The sequence below is a fragment of the Aegilops tauschii genome, chromosome 1, assembly GCF_002575655.3.
Source record: "Aegilops tauschii subsp. strangulata cultivar AL8/78 chromosome 1, Aet v6.0, whole genome shotgun sequence".
In the NCBI taxonomy this organism is placed as follows: Eukaryota; Viridiplantae; Streptophyta; class Magnoliopsida; order Poales; family Poaceae; genus Aegilops; species Aegilops tauschii.
The window spans coordinates 229971976-229987818 of record NC_053035.3 but is presented as its reverse complement, the minus strand read 5'-3'; the positions used below and the strand labels follow the sequence as shown (position 1 = coordinate 229987818).

Sequence of the window (15843 nt, the reverse complement as noted above, 5' to 3'; positions counted from 1 at the left end):
CTCCGTATTCGACCCCCTCCGCCAGATACCGAAAAGGGCCTCCAAATGGGATCGCGGAAGAACAGAAGGTTGCGGCAGCGAAAAAAGTGTTTTGGGTGGCTCTCTGGGGGTTTCCCAATATTTGAGAATTTTCAGAAGTGGAATTAGTTCAGACGGAGCCATGTGGGGCCCACAAGGTAACAGGGTGCGCCCTACTCCCCTGTTGCCTTGTCGTCTCCTCGCTTCACATTTGGTCTCCCCCGAAGCTTCTAGGCTCTCCTTTGTCCAGAAAAAATCATCAAAAAATTCATAGCATTTGGACTCTGGTTGGTACTGATTTTCTGAAAAACCAAAAACAAGCAGAAAACAACAATTGGCACTAGGTTAATAGGTCAGTTCCCAAAAATGATATAAAATAGCACATAAAGTATCCAATATTGATAATATAATAGCATGAAACAATAAAAATTATAGATACGTTGGAGGCGTATCATCTGTACATTCAATTACTTTCCTTGTTTATTAGCCATTTGAATTGGAGGGGGTGATGACAGTATCTAAGGGAGTAAAAATACGGTCTTCAAAAAAGATAGTGCTACCCATCGATGCAAATAGAACCACAGTTGTACTTGTCCAGGAACCAGCCCCACCACACATAACCTAAACTCTCGCAGATTGCACCCCTACCCTGTTGGATAGAGAACCAGGTACACCCCGTCTAATCCCAAACCTAGCAGGTAGTAACCCAGTTCTAGTTGACACAACACCATCTCCACCGCAGAGCACCCAAAAACGAGCAGTTAGTAAGACAATTGCAGTGCCCAAAGTACGAGGACCACCACCGCGAACCCCAACTCAACGCTTAAAGCAGAAGAACAACTGTTCTGAGGTTAGATTCTATAGCTATGGTGCATACTCCTTTGATCTTGCATCATTGCATTTACTCATACCAACTAATTTCAAAGAAAGAATTCTTATTTGACACTATCTTAAAATCTGATTCCTTATTTGACACTGGAAAAGTTTTTCTTCCCTATTTGACACCAGACGTAAATTTTATTCCCTATATGACACTCTAGTTCATTTTCAACTCTAACGGTGTTAAGTAGAGACATAAAAAGACGTTACTACCCTTGATGCATTCTGCGACCAAATTTCTTACTATTAAAGACAAAGAAGTATATGAGATATGTGGTCAAGCTTAAATGGCCATCTGAGATCCGTATATTTGGTGACCGGATTTTCTACATAGCTAAATAAATCATGCAACATAAATGCTATATCAAGATCATGTTACATGCAACGTGTTGAGCCACAGACTAGGCAGCAACACACACAGGGAGAGAAATGACCTGAGTCACGGAACTATTGAAACTGTATCGCGCCTCTAGCAACTTGCAATTCCGCGTACGTGCGTTGTGTGTTACCTACAGTCCATCAATGATCAAGCTGCATGCATTGGTTACATAGTGTTGTTTCAGCAGAGTGGAGCTCACCTCTCTGCCCCAGTAGCTTTGGCGGCATGGATTGTGGAGTCGTGTGTTGCTCTACTCCAGTCCCCTTGTCTTCTAGGTCAGCACCAACACATCGGCTTGGGCCTCTTGGGCTAGAAAACGCCTCAATGCATAGCTAATACGTGTGTGCGCTATCACTTACCACTTGACAAGAGTGGTAAGCTATATCAAAAACATTGGTTGCCTAAAAAAATCAAAAACATTGAACAATCAATAATACGTGTGTGCTTATCCAGTCTCGCGAGAACGTATCACCGGAGCTTTGCTAGTTGTACGCGTTTGTCTCATCAAAAAAGAAAAAAATGCTAGTTGTATGTGCGTCTTGCCGGAAGCAGGGTCATGACCAATTCCAAATAAACGACACCCAATTTTGAGCACGTCGCGCCGCCGCTGTAGCTCTGTACTGGGTCGGGGAAACAAATGATGTGTTTTCTCTAGACATGGACGCGAGGATTGGGTCTTCTTTTTTTCCAGCGTTACACAACGATTCATGGAAGGGTACTACGGTCGTAGTTGACGGAAGAGGCTAACGGAATTGACTGCGATGTCATATTGGGCAAAAAAAATTAGACCAAGTGTCAAATAGGGAAGAAAGAAAGTTCTAGTGTCAAATAAGGAAACATATTTTGAAGTAATGTCAATTAAGGAATTCTCTCAATTTCAAATGCGAAGGATCCAATGGAAACTTCAATGGTGCAACAGGTATGTTTTAAACCTGTTTCTTTAACTAGTTTGTTGTTGTAACTTCTTGCTCTATATATGTTGATTTCAGTTTCAATTGTATAAATAGTTATATTGTCATGTCATGCACAATACAAGTGTTGTTAGTGTTGTGTAGTCTTCCACGATTATATTCTGTCTATGATGGTTTGTCTTAAACAGATATGATTTGAGCTGTGTCTCTTTCTTGATTTTGCAACATAAAATAGGATGATATAGACAATACAATGACCATATGACATGGATATATGTTTGTTTCATGTTGTTATTATGTACTACCTTGCAATAGAAGACATGTTAGTATAATCATGTCCACCTTACTACTGAATTAGTTTACCAAAATGAATTTCATATACTACATGCTAAACCTGTGATGTGTCTACTTGTTCCTCTTTTAGAATGCTGACAGAATATTAGAGAAGAATACCCCATTATGCGATGGTAAAGGAAGTAATGCAGATAAGGTTCGAGATGGTGAGACAACCCTGTTGGTCTTCAAGAAAGCTGACACAAACCTTGAAGACAATGAGATAACTCTAAAGTATTGTCTTTATGTGGTGTTCGAGCTACTGGCCACTACCGCTTGCACAAGCTCTTCGAACTCGTTGCCTGAACAAGTTCGGCTTCTTGAGTCTCAACTACAAGCTGAAAGACATCGATTAGATGTCCCTGCAGATTTAGATGCATAATTTCTGGTGCAACAACAAGAGTTGGAGGATTTTAGCGCCAATAAGAGAAAACTAATAAGCTTTCTAAGCTTCTTGCTAGAATGGTGGGTACCCATGATAACGTTTCTTGAACTCTTCTGAAGTGGGTTTCGGTTTTGGATTTGTTTTGCAGTCGCGTTTATTTGCACTAGTGTCCAACTTAGACGCCAAGTGTATGTAATATGCTCCTTTGGTGTTCTCTATATTTGCATTGGTGGCGAACTTTGGTGCGAAGTGGATGAAATCTATGTAATCGCCGTAATAGCATAGCGTTAGTTGCTTGCTTATTTATTTCCTTATAGTATCGTTTATTTATTTGCTTGTAGTTATTTCAGTTATTTTTCCTCTGTTTGCTAGTGGCCGCAATAACCATGAGTTACATACGAACCGTGGTAACCATGGGCCTTCTACGGGCCGTAGGATCCATGGGCCTCACATGATCCGTATTATTCGTGGGCCACTCCTGGAGCGCAATATCGGCCTTAAACAGGCTAAAAGCGGAATGGTCCATTCACGGGCCCAAAACATAACGGGCCGTTAACAGACCGAAAGACATCACAGTCTTAATACTGTCGACAGGCATAACATGCCGTTAATGGGCGAGAATACATGACAGGATGAAATGACCCAATGGATTAACAAGCCATAAATGGGCCGAATGAAACCGCAGGCTCAATTTGGCTCAGTAGCAGAACATGCCGATAACAGATCAAAAGTAATAGAGGGCCGAAATGAGCCCCGAAAGATAACACAAGCTAGAAAAGGCTCAACTCAAACATTGGTCGCTAATGGGTCCAAAGCCATTTACTGATCTTCATGGCCAGGATCAACACAGATCATTAAAGGGTCAAGAGATATGATAGGCCTCGTATGGGGTAAAAGACATCATGACCATACATGGGGAGAAGGTGTCAACGACCTGAAATCATATTGAACGACCCACATGACCTAATAGGCTGAATTCAGAAATGCCATAATGGCCGTGCATGCCCGGGCCATAAATGAGCTATATGCAAATATGCCATCAACAGTCTTAAATGGGTCGGCCTGCTAACTTTTAACCAAGTCAAGTGGACCGGCCCGCTAACTTTTGACCAAGCCAAGTAGGCCGACTAGCTAAGTTTTGACCAAGTCTAGTGGATCGGCCTTTTTTTACCCAAATGGGCCACTGTTGGGCCGTGCCACGTGTCGATATTTCATAGGTGCATCTCGTCCATTGGATGGATGACATCTGTCGCAACGTAGAGCTGACGCGTGATTCCGTTGGCGAATGAGAAATTGACACATGGAAAAGTCATCATTGGTTTGGGCTGTTAACGGTATCGGATCCAAAACCGACACCCGATAGCTTAACAACGACCAGTTACAGTGGCTGCCACGTGTCAATTTCCTTAACGAAATCACTTTCATGACGCGTGATTTATCATCACGGAAGTGAACACTTCGGTGACAATAAAATTGAGTATTGTTATGAAACACTTTTACGATAACACAAATATGACTATCTTGATTCCGTCATAAAATCGTCACGGATGTACATGCGTGACAGAAAACGTGACCTACTGTGACAAACACGTATTATCACATAAGTGTTTTTCTAGTGCCATTTCGAGCACCGCCGCCGCGCTCCTACAGGCGACCGACGTGGCTCCCCACGAGTTGCCTCTGATTTCGCCGACCAGATGGCCGTCCACCTCTTTATCTTCATCCGGCACCAGCTCATTGCCAACATCATCGTCATCTTCCCCGATCACTTCATCCACTCCGACAATCACAGACGACATCAACACTTTCTACCCCACACCGATTAGCGCCGCAACCGTCGTCGACTCCTCCTCTACTAGTCCCTACGACATGACGTACGACTCGTGCTGGTACCCGTCTACACATGTCCGGTGCTGACAACACCGACGCGCGCCTGGTGTACATGACGTGTCTCCGGGCTTGGCAAACCTAGTGCGACGCCTCGTTAACACCGACTTCTTCCTCGTCTACGCATGTCCTGTGCTGGCAACACCGACGCATGCCTTCGTCCATGAGTGTCCCCGGGCTTGGCAAACCCGGCGCAATGCCTCGTCAACACCGTCTTCTTCCCGGCGCACCACTGCGCCCCTGACTAACACGGCCTCCTTGCGCCCGGGGCTCCACGGTGGCTAACTCGACATCGACCACGTCATCCCTGGCACGGCTACCTCACCACGGCTACAACATTCTCCGCTCCTAGCTATCTCGACAACGGCACAAAGGGCTACCGTCTTGCTTGAGCAAGCTTGTCCGTTTTCACTCGAGTCACAACTTCGAGACGCATCAAGCGTTACGATGAGGGGGGATGTCGTTCAGCTTACAACTTTCAGATTATTTTTCAGTTTCACCGTCTGCGTCGCTACCGTTATGACTGTGGGAAATGTTGAGTGTCGTGATTGTTGTTTTATTGCAAAATCTTCAAAAATATAAGGAGTCTATTATTTTTTCATATCATAGGAAAAAAAAAAACGTTAGGTGGCCATAGTTCAATCGAATCGAAAGTAAACACGCACGCTTGCACACGGAGCCGCTCCCCCCCCCCCCCCCCCCCCCCCCCGGGCCGTCTTCCAGATTCAGATCCATCGTCCATGCCGCTTGCTTCTCCACTTCTGTAAGCGCCTCCTCCTCCCCTCTCCCGTTCAGTCCTCCCTCGCAAAAACGCGAGACAAAGACTCGCGGGAGCTCTCGCGCCGCCGCGCCCCACCGCCGTTGTCGCGGCATCGTCGACCCGGGCGCCCAACCCGCGGGCGCATCGCTCCACCGCAGTAGCGGCCATGGCGCAGCCGCTTGTTGTGAAGAAGGACGACGACTTAGACGAGGAAGGTACGCCCGCACGAACGATCGCCCCCTCTCCTCTCCCTCTTCTCCGCTAGCGCGTCTGGTCGCGCGTGCCCAGATCCGCTGCCCGCCGAACCCTAGATCTGGCTCGATCCCGGCGCGGATCGCCGCTCCCATGCCCATGTGCAGTGTAATGTGCTGGGACTGAATGCTCGTTTACTTGCTGCAGAGTACTACTCGCCGTTCCTCGGCATCGAGAAGGGCGCCGTCCTGCAGGAGGCCCGCGTCTTCCACGACCCGCAGCTTGACGCGCGGCGATGCTGCCAGGTGCGCTTGCCCAATCCCGTTCTGATCTTCCTCCCGCTAGATCTCGCATCTCAACTCGAACGCCCTTCTGATTTCACTTTCTCGGATGAATACTGATGCATTGTCTATTACCATAGGTGATCACCAAGCTTCTATATCTGCTCAACCAGGGTGACACCTTTACCAAGGTACTCCAATGCAGTACATCCCATCTTTCTTTTATCGTGTTTTAGCTATGCTTCTGGATTCTAATTGCTGGGCCTGGTAGTTAGCATTGAGCCACATGGATGGTAAAGTTGCCAATATTGTTTGATTGAACCACATGTCTTTGGCATCACGCAGGTGCAATCATGAAAATTTGAAGTTTTAACATCGGTACTTTTTTGAAAGTAACTGCTATTTTGCTCAAGTTCAACACTGTAAATAACATTATTGGAACATAATGAGCAGAGTAAAAAAGTAAATCGTACATGTTTTAAACTGGGGATCTAAGAGTACAGAGAATCACATGTTTGTGCAGTGCTATTTCTCTGAGGGTCATGGGAAAGTGGTGATTCTGTGCTAGTTCCTGGACATGTGCTCTTGGATAGGTACCTCACTGTGTTAATTTCTTGTAGGTAGAGGCTACAGAGGTCTTCTTCGCTACGACCAAGTTGTTTCAGTCCAAAGATGCTGGACTTAGGAGGATGGTGTACCTCATGATCAAGGAACTCTCGCCGTCAGCGGATGAGGTTGCTGAATGCTGGTTTCTACTTTGCAGTTATGTGCATTTTGTGGGCTCTGAGATTGACTTCATTTGTGTTTCATCGCGTGTAGGTTATTATTGTGACAAGTTCTCTGATGAAGGATATGAATAGCAAGACTGATATGTATCGTGCAAATGCTATAAGAGTTCTTTGCCGCATCATTGATTCGACTCTTCTCACCCAAATTGAGAGGTATTTGAAGCAAGCTATCGTTGACAAGAACCCTGTTGTTGCCAGTGCGGCTCTTGTTAGTGGTATTTACCTGCTTCAGGTTTGTGCTACATTTTAGTTTGTGCATTTATGCAATTGCAGGTTACTGGCAGCTACAGATTCTTATCAATGTTTTCGTCATATGCTTTAATTCTAAACAGACAAGTCCGGAAGTTGTGAAAAGATGGAGCAATGAGGTTCAGGAGGCTGTACAGTCGAGAGCTGCTCTTGTTCAGTTTCATGCCCTTGCTCTTCTTCACCAAGTGAGTTCACGTTTTGTGCTAAATTTAAGTAGTAGTGACATACATCTCTGAAACCTTTTCAAATGAATCAAGCTACATGCAGATATGTAATTCACCTATTTGAAACAACATATACTATTTACTCTCTTGAATCTCTTGAAAGCTTGCTATCTAAGTACCCTCTTGGAAACATGCTATGATCAGTAGTTCAGTACCCTCTCGAAAACATGCAATACTAAGTACCCTCTCAAAGCAATGCTATACTAAGTATGTCCATGAAAACATGCTATATCTCTGACAAATGACCTGTGAATGACCCTTAAATTTTTGTTTGCTTTCTTCCTACTGGGCTATCTAAACATAGTTCATTTCATATTTCAATTCTAAATTTCAGATTAGACAAAATGACCGGTTGGCTGTTAGCAAGCTAGTCACTAGTCTGACAAGGGGTTCAGTTCGCTCACCTCTGGCCCAGTGCCTACTTATTCGGTACACTAGCCAGGTACTGTTTTCTGATTTTTGCATTCTGCAGAATTGTATATGCGTAGACATCTGAAACATGACCGGCATAAACAGGTTATTAGAGAGTCAGGCGTGAATACACAAGGTGGAGACCGCCCTTTCTTTGATTTCCTGGAGTCCTGTCTCCGGAACAAGGCAGAAATGGTCATACTTGAGGCTGCGCGAGCAATAACTGATCTAAATGGTGTGACCAGCCGTGAGCTTACACCTGCAATCACGGTGCTGCAATTGTTCTTAAGTTCATCCAAACCTGTGCTTAGATTTGCCGCTGTTCGCACACTTAACAAGGTTAGTTTGTTCACGGATGCTAGTTTATATTGTCCTGTTTAAATGTATCTTGAATATTATTCCCATGTAATCTGTATGACCTTGATTGTATCACAGTTTTCCAATCAAACCTGATGGTTTTAGGATGCCTAGTTTTATTTCTTCATTCCATCCCTTCGCGTGTTCGTATTAAATACTCACTCTGATTGACTTGAAGTTAGCATGTTTTCCTTAAACCAACTGCCTAAAGTCTGAAATATTACTATATTGGATATACTCCTGAAGTCCCAACCGTGGATAAGGGCCGATAAATTGTTGACATAAACATTCCAGTTCCATCTTCTAGTAGACATAATATGGTTGGAAGATGCAACTGTCGTCTTGTTGATTTTCTATATATCGCCATCCTATTGTTTTTACAGGTCACTCCAATCACTATTTCACTTAACACTTTGATCTTTATCAATTATGATGGTTTACTATACGAAAACCCCATCATTCTTAATGATATCTAGGGAAAAGGCCTTGACTAATTTGTTTATTTTTTGCCTGGCGAAATATTAATCCTGTTTACAAATTTCATAATTTGGGGAAGCTCAAGCCATTACTCCACTATTATTTATTTCTGTTCTCTAATTGTAGCTGGCACCACAATGTTATTTTATTCATGGGACTGCATGCTCATTACTACTTTGGTGTCTTTCTTTGTTCCTACTAATGATCCAGTGTTCATTTGATACTTTACAGGTTGCATCAACTCATCCTTTGGCCGTTACAAATTGTAACATTGATATGGAGAGTTTAATCTCTGATCAGAACAGGAGCATCGCAACCCTTGCAATTACCACACTGCTCAAGACAGGCAATGAATCAAGTGTTGATCGTTTAATGAAACAGATGACCAACTTTATGTCAGACATAGCCGACGAATTCAAGATTGTTGTTGTAGAAGCAATTAGATCCTTGTGCTTGAAGTTCCCCCTCAAATATCGCTCACTGTACGTAGCATATGTTTCTAATAATATTGATGAAGAATCTCCACTAGTTTGCTATCAGCGCTTTTATCTTCTCTACATGTTGGCAGGATGAACTTTTTGAGCAATATCCTACGTGAAGAGGGTGGATTTGACTACAAGAAAGCTATAGTTGATTCAATTATCATACTAATTAGGGATATTCCTGATGCTAAAGAAAGTGGTTTATTTCACTTATGTGAATTCATCGAAGACTGTGAATTCACGTATCTGTCAACTCAGGTGATTGCCAATTCATCCTTAGTTGGAAACTAACTGTGAAGATACTGAAACTTCGTACTAACTAGTACCTCCTAATTTTGTAGTTTTATTATGCATGTACCTTCTGCTCTCTATGTACTAGGATTTCCTTCTGAAGAAACAGGAATAAAAAATAAGGCAACCTGAAACTATAACTAGCTACGAGATTTTGCTTTGTTTCCTACAGTTCGCAGAATAAGCTGTCATTTTGAACAAGAGAATGATTTTTCAAATGCTTAAGGCTTTGTTTGTGGTTGCTGAACTGTGTTGCGCTGACTTTCTTTATAATCTGTTGCGGAAAAATAGCTATGGAAGTAGGAAATAGGCAAAGACTGATCAGATAAGCTGTATTATCATAATATAGCGCATAGCCAAATGCAGTCTAGGTGGGGCTAGCCTGTACAAATATTTGTTGATATTTTTTACTTCTCTATATTAAGTATAAGTTCTCCTTTAAGGAATGTAGAAGCAGTTTGCCAACATACCCCAACAGCTCAGGATAAATTATGAAATTCTAATGGAATTGCTGTTTTTTAATCTTGGAACAGATCCTTCACTTTTTGGGAAATGAAGGGCCGAAGACATCAGACCCTAGTAAATACATACGCTATATATACAATAGGGTGATACTTGAAAATGCCACTGTTCGAGCTAGTGCAGTAAGTACATTGGCAAAGTTTGGTGCTTTGGTTGATGCACTCAAGGTACTTCAACATACATACACTTTGTTATATATTTTCTTGCATTGTTTGGCTTTTCTTTGCTTCACTTGTAAGTTGTTGCACTAACATCATTTGTCATTGCAGCCTCGCATATTTGTCCTTTTGAGGCGTTGCCTGTTTGATGGCGATGATGAGGTCAGTGGAAAATTTCATTTAAGAAGATATTATATGCCATGTTTTGTATATTTTAGTGGTCCTTTTAATTTCGGAATCCCTCACCTTTTTTTGTTTCTTCCTCATGCATAACGCGCAACTTTATCTGTGAAAGTAATAATTGCTAAACAAACTGTTATCTTCAGATAAAATGACTAGTCAAACTCCGCTTTCCTGGCAAGAAGCCGTTCTTCTCTGACATATCATACACTATTTTCTCCATTATAGGTCCGTGACAGAGCGACACTTTACATCAAATTGCTTGATGGGGAAGCTACTGTTGGTGAGACTGAGAAGGATGTGACTGACTTTCTCTTTGGTTCACTTGATGTTCCACTAGCTAACTTGGAGGCCAGCCTGCGGAATTATGTATGCATCTCAACACTGTTATGATTTAATGGCATTTGTTGGAGCCTTATTTTCTTGTAATATGATGACAGGAACCATCAGAGGTACCTTTTGATATTTCATCTGTACCCAAGGAAACAAAATCACAACCCCTTGCTGAGAAAAAGGCTACAGGCAAGAAATCAACAGGGCCAGCATCTGCTGTCAATGGCCCTGTTCCTACCATTGATGCATCCTATGAGAAGCTTCTTTCATCCATTCCTGAGTTTGCTGGTTTTGGGAAACTCTTTAAGGTCAGTACGGTGTGGTCCTTTTCACGGAAGATAAACATATGCTTTGAGGCTCTCGTACACATCTGATATGTTATTATCTTATTCTTTCTTGCAGTCATCAACACCTTTTGAATTGACTGAAGCCGAGACCGAATATTCAGTCAATGTTGTGAAGCACATTTATGATGGGCATGTTGTGCTTCAATACAACTGTACAAATACAATACCTGAACAACTGCTTGAAGAGGTAAGCAACTTCTTTCATGTAATATGCCTGCAATATGTTATTTTTTAGTGTTAGTGCCTTTCTGAATTCTTCTATTCCAGGTCGTGGTGTTTGTTGACGCTTCCGAGGCAGAAGAATTTTCAGAAGTTGCATCGAAGCCTTTAAGATCCTTGCCTTACGATTCCCCCGGACAGACCTTTGTGGCCTTTGAAAAGCCAGAAGGTGTCCTTGCCACTGGGAAGTTCTCAAATATATTGAAATTCATTGTTAAAGAGGTATTGTTTGTAATGTTCCCGCTATCTCTGTTATTAATCTTAATCAAATACCCTCATGTGACGATCAAATCAAGCATGCTTCTCATGATTTTCTTTCAGAAGTTGGTGCCTCGTAATTCTCAGCTATTTCACTTTTGAACTCAGTTTGTGCCCTAGAATTTCAGGATGGCTTAACCAAAGGATATCCACCTAAATGTTCGCTCATTTTGGGGTTGACTTTATTAGTAGTCTACTCTTTCCGTTTTCCGTACAGATGGTTCCTTCGTCCTGTCAGTAGTTGTACTCATTTTAGGTTAGCCTACCAAAACATCTTATATTTTGGAATGGAGGTAGCACTATTTACCCTTTTAGCAGACAGAAGACTTTAGGGTAAAATCTAACCTTCATAATGTTCTAGACTCTGACAGTTGTGTCTGACATTTCTGTGTAGAATCGTATACATGTTTTTGCGGACTAAGAAGAATTTTTCAGTTCGGTACTTGGGTGTGCATCTACATGTAATAAGCATGACTGCTGTCTGTGTGCCTCTGGGTTAATTGAATTTAATGGTTCAAATTAAACTGATGTGCTTTACTCAACTTTGCTATATTTCAGGTTGATTCGTCCACAGGTGAAGCTGAGGATGATGGTGTTGAGGACGAGTATCAGCTAGAAGATTTTGAAATTATTTCTGCTGATTACATGTTGAAGGTGGGGGTTTCGAACTTCCGAAATGCTTGGGAAAGCATGGATCCGGAAAGTGAGCGGGTCGATGAGTATGGACTCGGTGTTAGGGAGAGCTTGGCCGAGGCTGTGAGTGCTGTTATAAGCATCCTCGGCATGCAGCCTTGCGAGGTATGTTCTCTTTATTTATTTTTCCATGAAACAAGTACTGTTGTTTTGGTGTACCAATTTGTGATATTTTACTTTAGTTTGTTATTTTTTATTAATTGGTAATGATAGATTGCAATAGTTTGAAGTGCTAATCTTAATCTTGATTGCCTTTTGTCTTCTGGTTTGTAGGGAACTGATGTTGTCCAAAACAATTCCAGATCGCACACTTGCCTGCTCTCAGGTGTGTTTATCGGTAATGTGAAAGTTTTAGTGAGACTTTCATTTGGAATCAGCGGGCCCAAAGAAGTAGCCATGAAGCTAGCAGTCAGATCGGATGATCCGGAGGTCAGTGACAGGATCCATGAAATTGTTGCGAACGGCTAAAGCCACCAGCAGGAGTTTTTTGGTTGACCTTTTTGTTGTTTTGGCTTTCAATCTGCTGAAAGCACAAGGGATTTCGATTAATTATAGGCTATATGTAAGTTGGTTTTCTCGTTGGAATCCCACTGTTGTTGCATCACCATTCTTGTTCAACGCAGTAAAACAAATTTTTGATTGATTTGAACCACGCTATTTTCTTATATCCTCCTGGACTTGAAAAGTACATGCAATAATACTGAAATGGAATGTCCTATCTGCCCCTTCAATCATTTATCTGATGCATCGTATACATCGGCTTCGGCACGGTACATGTAACATTTTGCTTGTGCTCGTTATAACGGATCTCACCTAGGCGGCATACGGTGCTATATACGTTTCAAAGACCTCTATAACGAGAGCTGCGACAAAGATCAATTTAATCGATCCCGCCCTTAAATTATAGAGAAAAATTCATTGTACGTCATTAAACTTGAGTCGGGTGACAGTTTAGTACCACTACAAAATACCCGAACTACGGTCCACGTATTTGGCCGAGTCAGCGGCCGCCGGCTCGGCTTTGACCGCCACCTGATCGAGTCTAGGGTCAATACTAGTCCATCCGTTTTTTTTGCAAAAACGTCAGTACTTAGTTGTACCTGGTCGGACCGACCACGCACCTGGTCGGCCGCTCGCTTATCCCCTCGCTCTCCTCTTCCTCTCCTCCCAATCCTAGCCCAACTCCCGTCCCCGCCGCCCCAGCCATTGCCGACGTCGACGCCCTCTGCCGCCGCAACCATTGCTGACTGCCTCCTCCGTCCCCGCCTTCATGTCGTCTTCCAGCTCCGTCTGCTCTGCATTGCGTGGTCGCTCCGTTGCTGTACCATTGATCGGGTGCCCGGATTGCGGCGAGCAGGCGAGGTTCTACCGGTCTAGCACTGATGAGCATGGTGGATGGATCTTCTACAAGTGCGCCAACCACACTGTAAGTGCCAGTTCCTAGCTTCTTGTTGATTGATTCATGCCGTGTCAATTCACTATAGTATTGAAGCAGAGCACTGATTAAATTGGTCTTTAGGTGCTCTCCTTGGTTGCAAAATTAGTTGGTTAACTAGTCATTGCTCTGATTAATACAGTAGTTAAGACTGTCCATGTTTGCAAAATTACTGACAGAACTAGTTGGTTAACTAGTCTGCCATTGATTCATGCACTCTGAACTTTATTGTCACTCTATAATTTTTGTTCTCAGGTCACTTGTGATTTCTGGCGCTGGGAGCTTGAATATGTGGAGCATCTGGTTGAAACAAGGCGTCTGGTTGGTGATGCTGCTGTAGATGCAATTGGTGCAGCTGAGGACAAGAGGGAAGAGCTTGAGAGGCAGAGGACTGAATCAATGGCAGGCAGAGGCACAGCTGGAAGGGGCATGGCTGGAAGAGGCATGGCTGGAAGAGGCACTATAGGCAGAGCTAATTATGCCAGCTCCAGTGAGAATAAGTATGCTACCAAGCAGCAAATTGCTATGCTTTTAGGATTAGGCAGAGAGATTTTGCTGCTGCTAAATCTCCTAATGGCTTTTGTTATAGTGCTTTGTGTGATGTGTTTCACCTTAATTATGAAGAAGTGAAGTGTTGTTAAATGAGTAGGTGTAGGTGTTCTATGAGATCTCTTGTTCTAAATTGAGCATACTAAATGCCAGTGTAGAGATCTCTTGTTTGCTCAGTATGAAGTCTTGGTTGTAATGCTTGTTATAATGGATAATATGTCAGTAATATGAAGTCTGCTTGACCTAATTGCTTTGAAATTACTGACAGATGTATTTGATGTCAGAAGTGTAGTTAAACTAATTCTGACAGAAGTTTACCTAATTCTAATTCTGTCAGAATTGTACTTAACCTCATTGCTTTCAAATTACTGACAAAAATGCTTTCATAACTAATTGCTGACAGAAATGCACTTAACCTAATTAGGGTTAACTAATTGCTGACAGAAATGCACTTAACTAATTGCTGTCATAACTGAACTAACTTATGTTAACTAATTGCTGTCGTAAATGTAACTCATGTCAGCCCAGGCCCCCTTTCTCAACACAACTGAACTCAAAAGCAAGCATGTACTTGCACCTGCTGCAAACACCCACCCAGCAACTTGCACTCTACATGCAGCTTTGGTCCACCACTACCACCACCAGATCCCCTTCTTCTTCCTCATCTTTCATCTTCAATTTCGTGCACCATCGGATCCCTTCTCTCCTCTGTCCAATAGCACCAACAGATCCCCTTCTCATCTTCATCCAGCAGTAACCATGGTGTCCTGGGATGATCTTCCCAGTTCTTCTGAAGATGACTCTGTGACCAGCAAGGTTAGTGTGCTCCCCACCCAGTCTAGGGTTTCTCAGCTAGGGTTTCTCTGTCAATTGATTCCAAATGTCTCTCTTTTGTTTAAGCCACCTGCCACATTTTCCTGCGAGGAATGGAGTGGCTTGGCTACAGATCTGCCTAGCTTTAGATGTGGGCATGGATCTTTGTGTGAGAAGCATGTGGCATTTGAATCTGTTGATAGTGACAGAAGGTTTCTAGCTTGTGCACAGAAGGTTAGTATTTTTTTTTTGCATTTGGCACTGTTAAACAGGAAGTCATTTGTAGTATGTTTCAAGTTTCATCATCATGCACAGAACTGAATATTGGCAGTTAACTGATTTTTTGTTTGGTCTAAATTGTTAGGAGGTACCTAAATGCAGATATATTGAGTGGGTTGACCCTGAGTGGCCTGATGATCTGAAGATGGGCCTAGATAGTATATGGACCATGTATGAAGAGGAGAAAAAACAAAGGCTCAGACAGAATGTTGTGAGTGCTGTAGAAAACTTGAAGGTTCTTGAAGAGAAGAAGATGGAGAATGAGTTGAGGCATTTCAAGCTTGATTTTGCTAAGATGGTGGCTGAGAAGGAGCAGGCAATGAGCAAATTAGGCAGCACACAACTTGCTCTGACTGATCTAAAGGAAGAACTTGAGAAGAAGAAGATGACAGACAAGTCAGTAACCAACATTCATCAGGTCTTCAGGGTTAAAGCAAGAGAGGGGACCAAGCAGTGCAGGAGAGGGACCAAGTGATTCAAGAGAGGGATGATTTGAAGCATGAGAAAAGGAAGCTTGAGTACATGATTGGTGACCTATTCAAACACAAAGAGGCCACCAAGGAGAAGATAAGGAAGCTGAAGGGCATGCTGAAAGAATTTGATTGAATTTGTGTCATTGTAAAAAAATGACTTTGTATCTTTCCTAGAATGTGTACTTTCTGTCAAATGAACATGAACCTCCTCCTAGATTTGTGTCATTTGCACTTTATGTCAAATCTTAACTAAATTGGGTTCAGATAAGTAAATGTAGAT

General features: G+C 42.7%; 1 protein-coding gene across 1 annotated transcript; it reads left to right on the top strand.

Annotated features, from left to right (window-relative positions):
• The first annotated feature begins 5414 nt into the window (after positions 1–5414).
• Positions 5415–12679, top strand: LOC109772404 (coatomer subunit gamma-2). The gene is made up of 18 exons (XM_020331090.4): positions 5415–5767; positions 5952–6049; positions 6166–6216; positions 6646–6759; positions 6845–7045; positions 7146–7247; positions 7621–7728; positions 7803–8036; positions 8763–9013; positions 9100–9271; positions 9838–9993; positions 10096–10146; positions 10393–10533; positions 10605–10805; positions 10900–11031; positions 11112–11285; positions 11880–12119; positions 12288–12679. The coding sequence occupies exons 1-18, from the start codon at positions 5719–5721 to the stop codon at positions 12480–12482; spliced, it is 2670 nt and encodes an 889-aa protein (XP_020186679.1). The 5' UTR covers positions 5415–5718; the 3' UTR covers positions 12483–12679.
• Positions 12680–15843: the final 3164 nt, after the last annotated feature.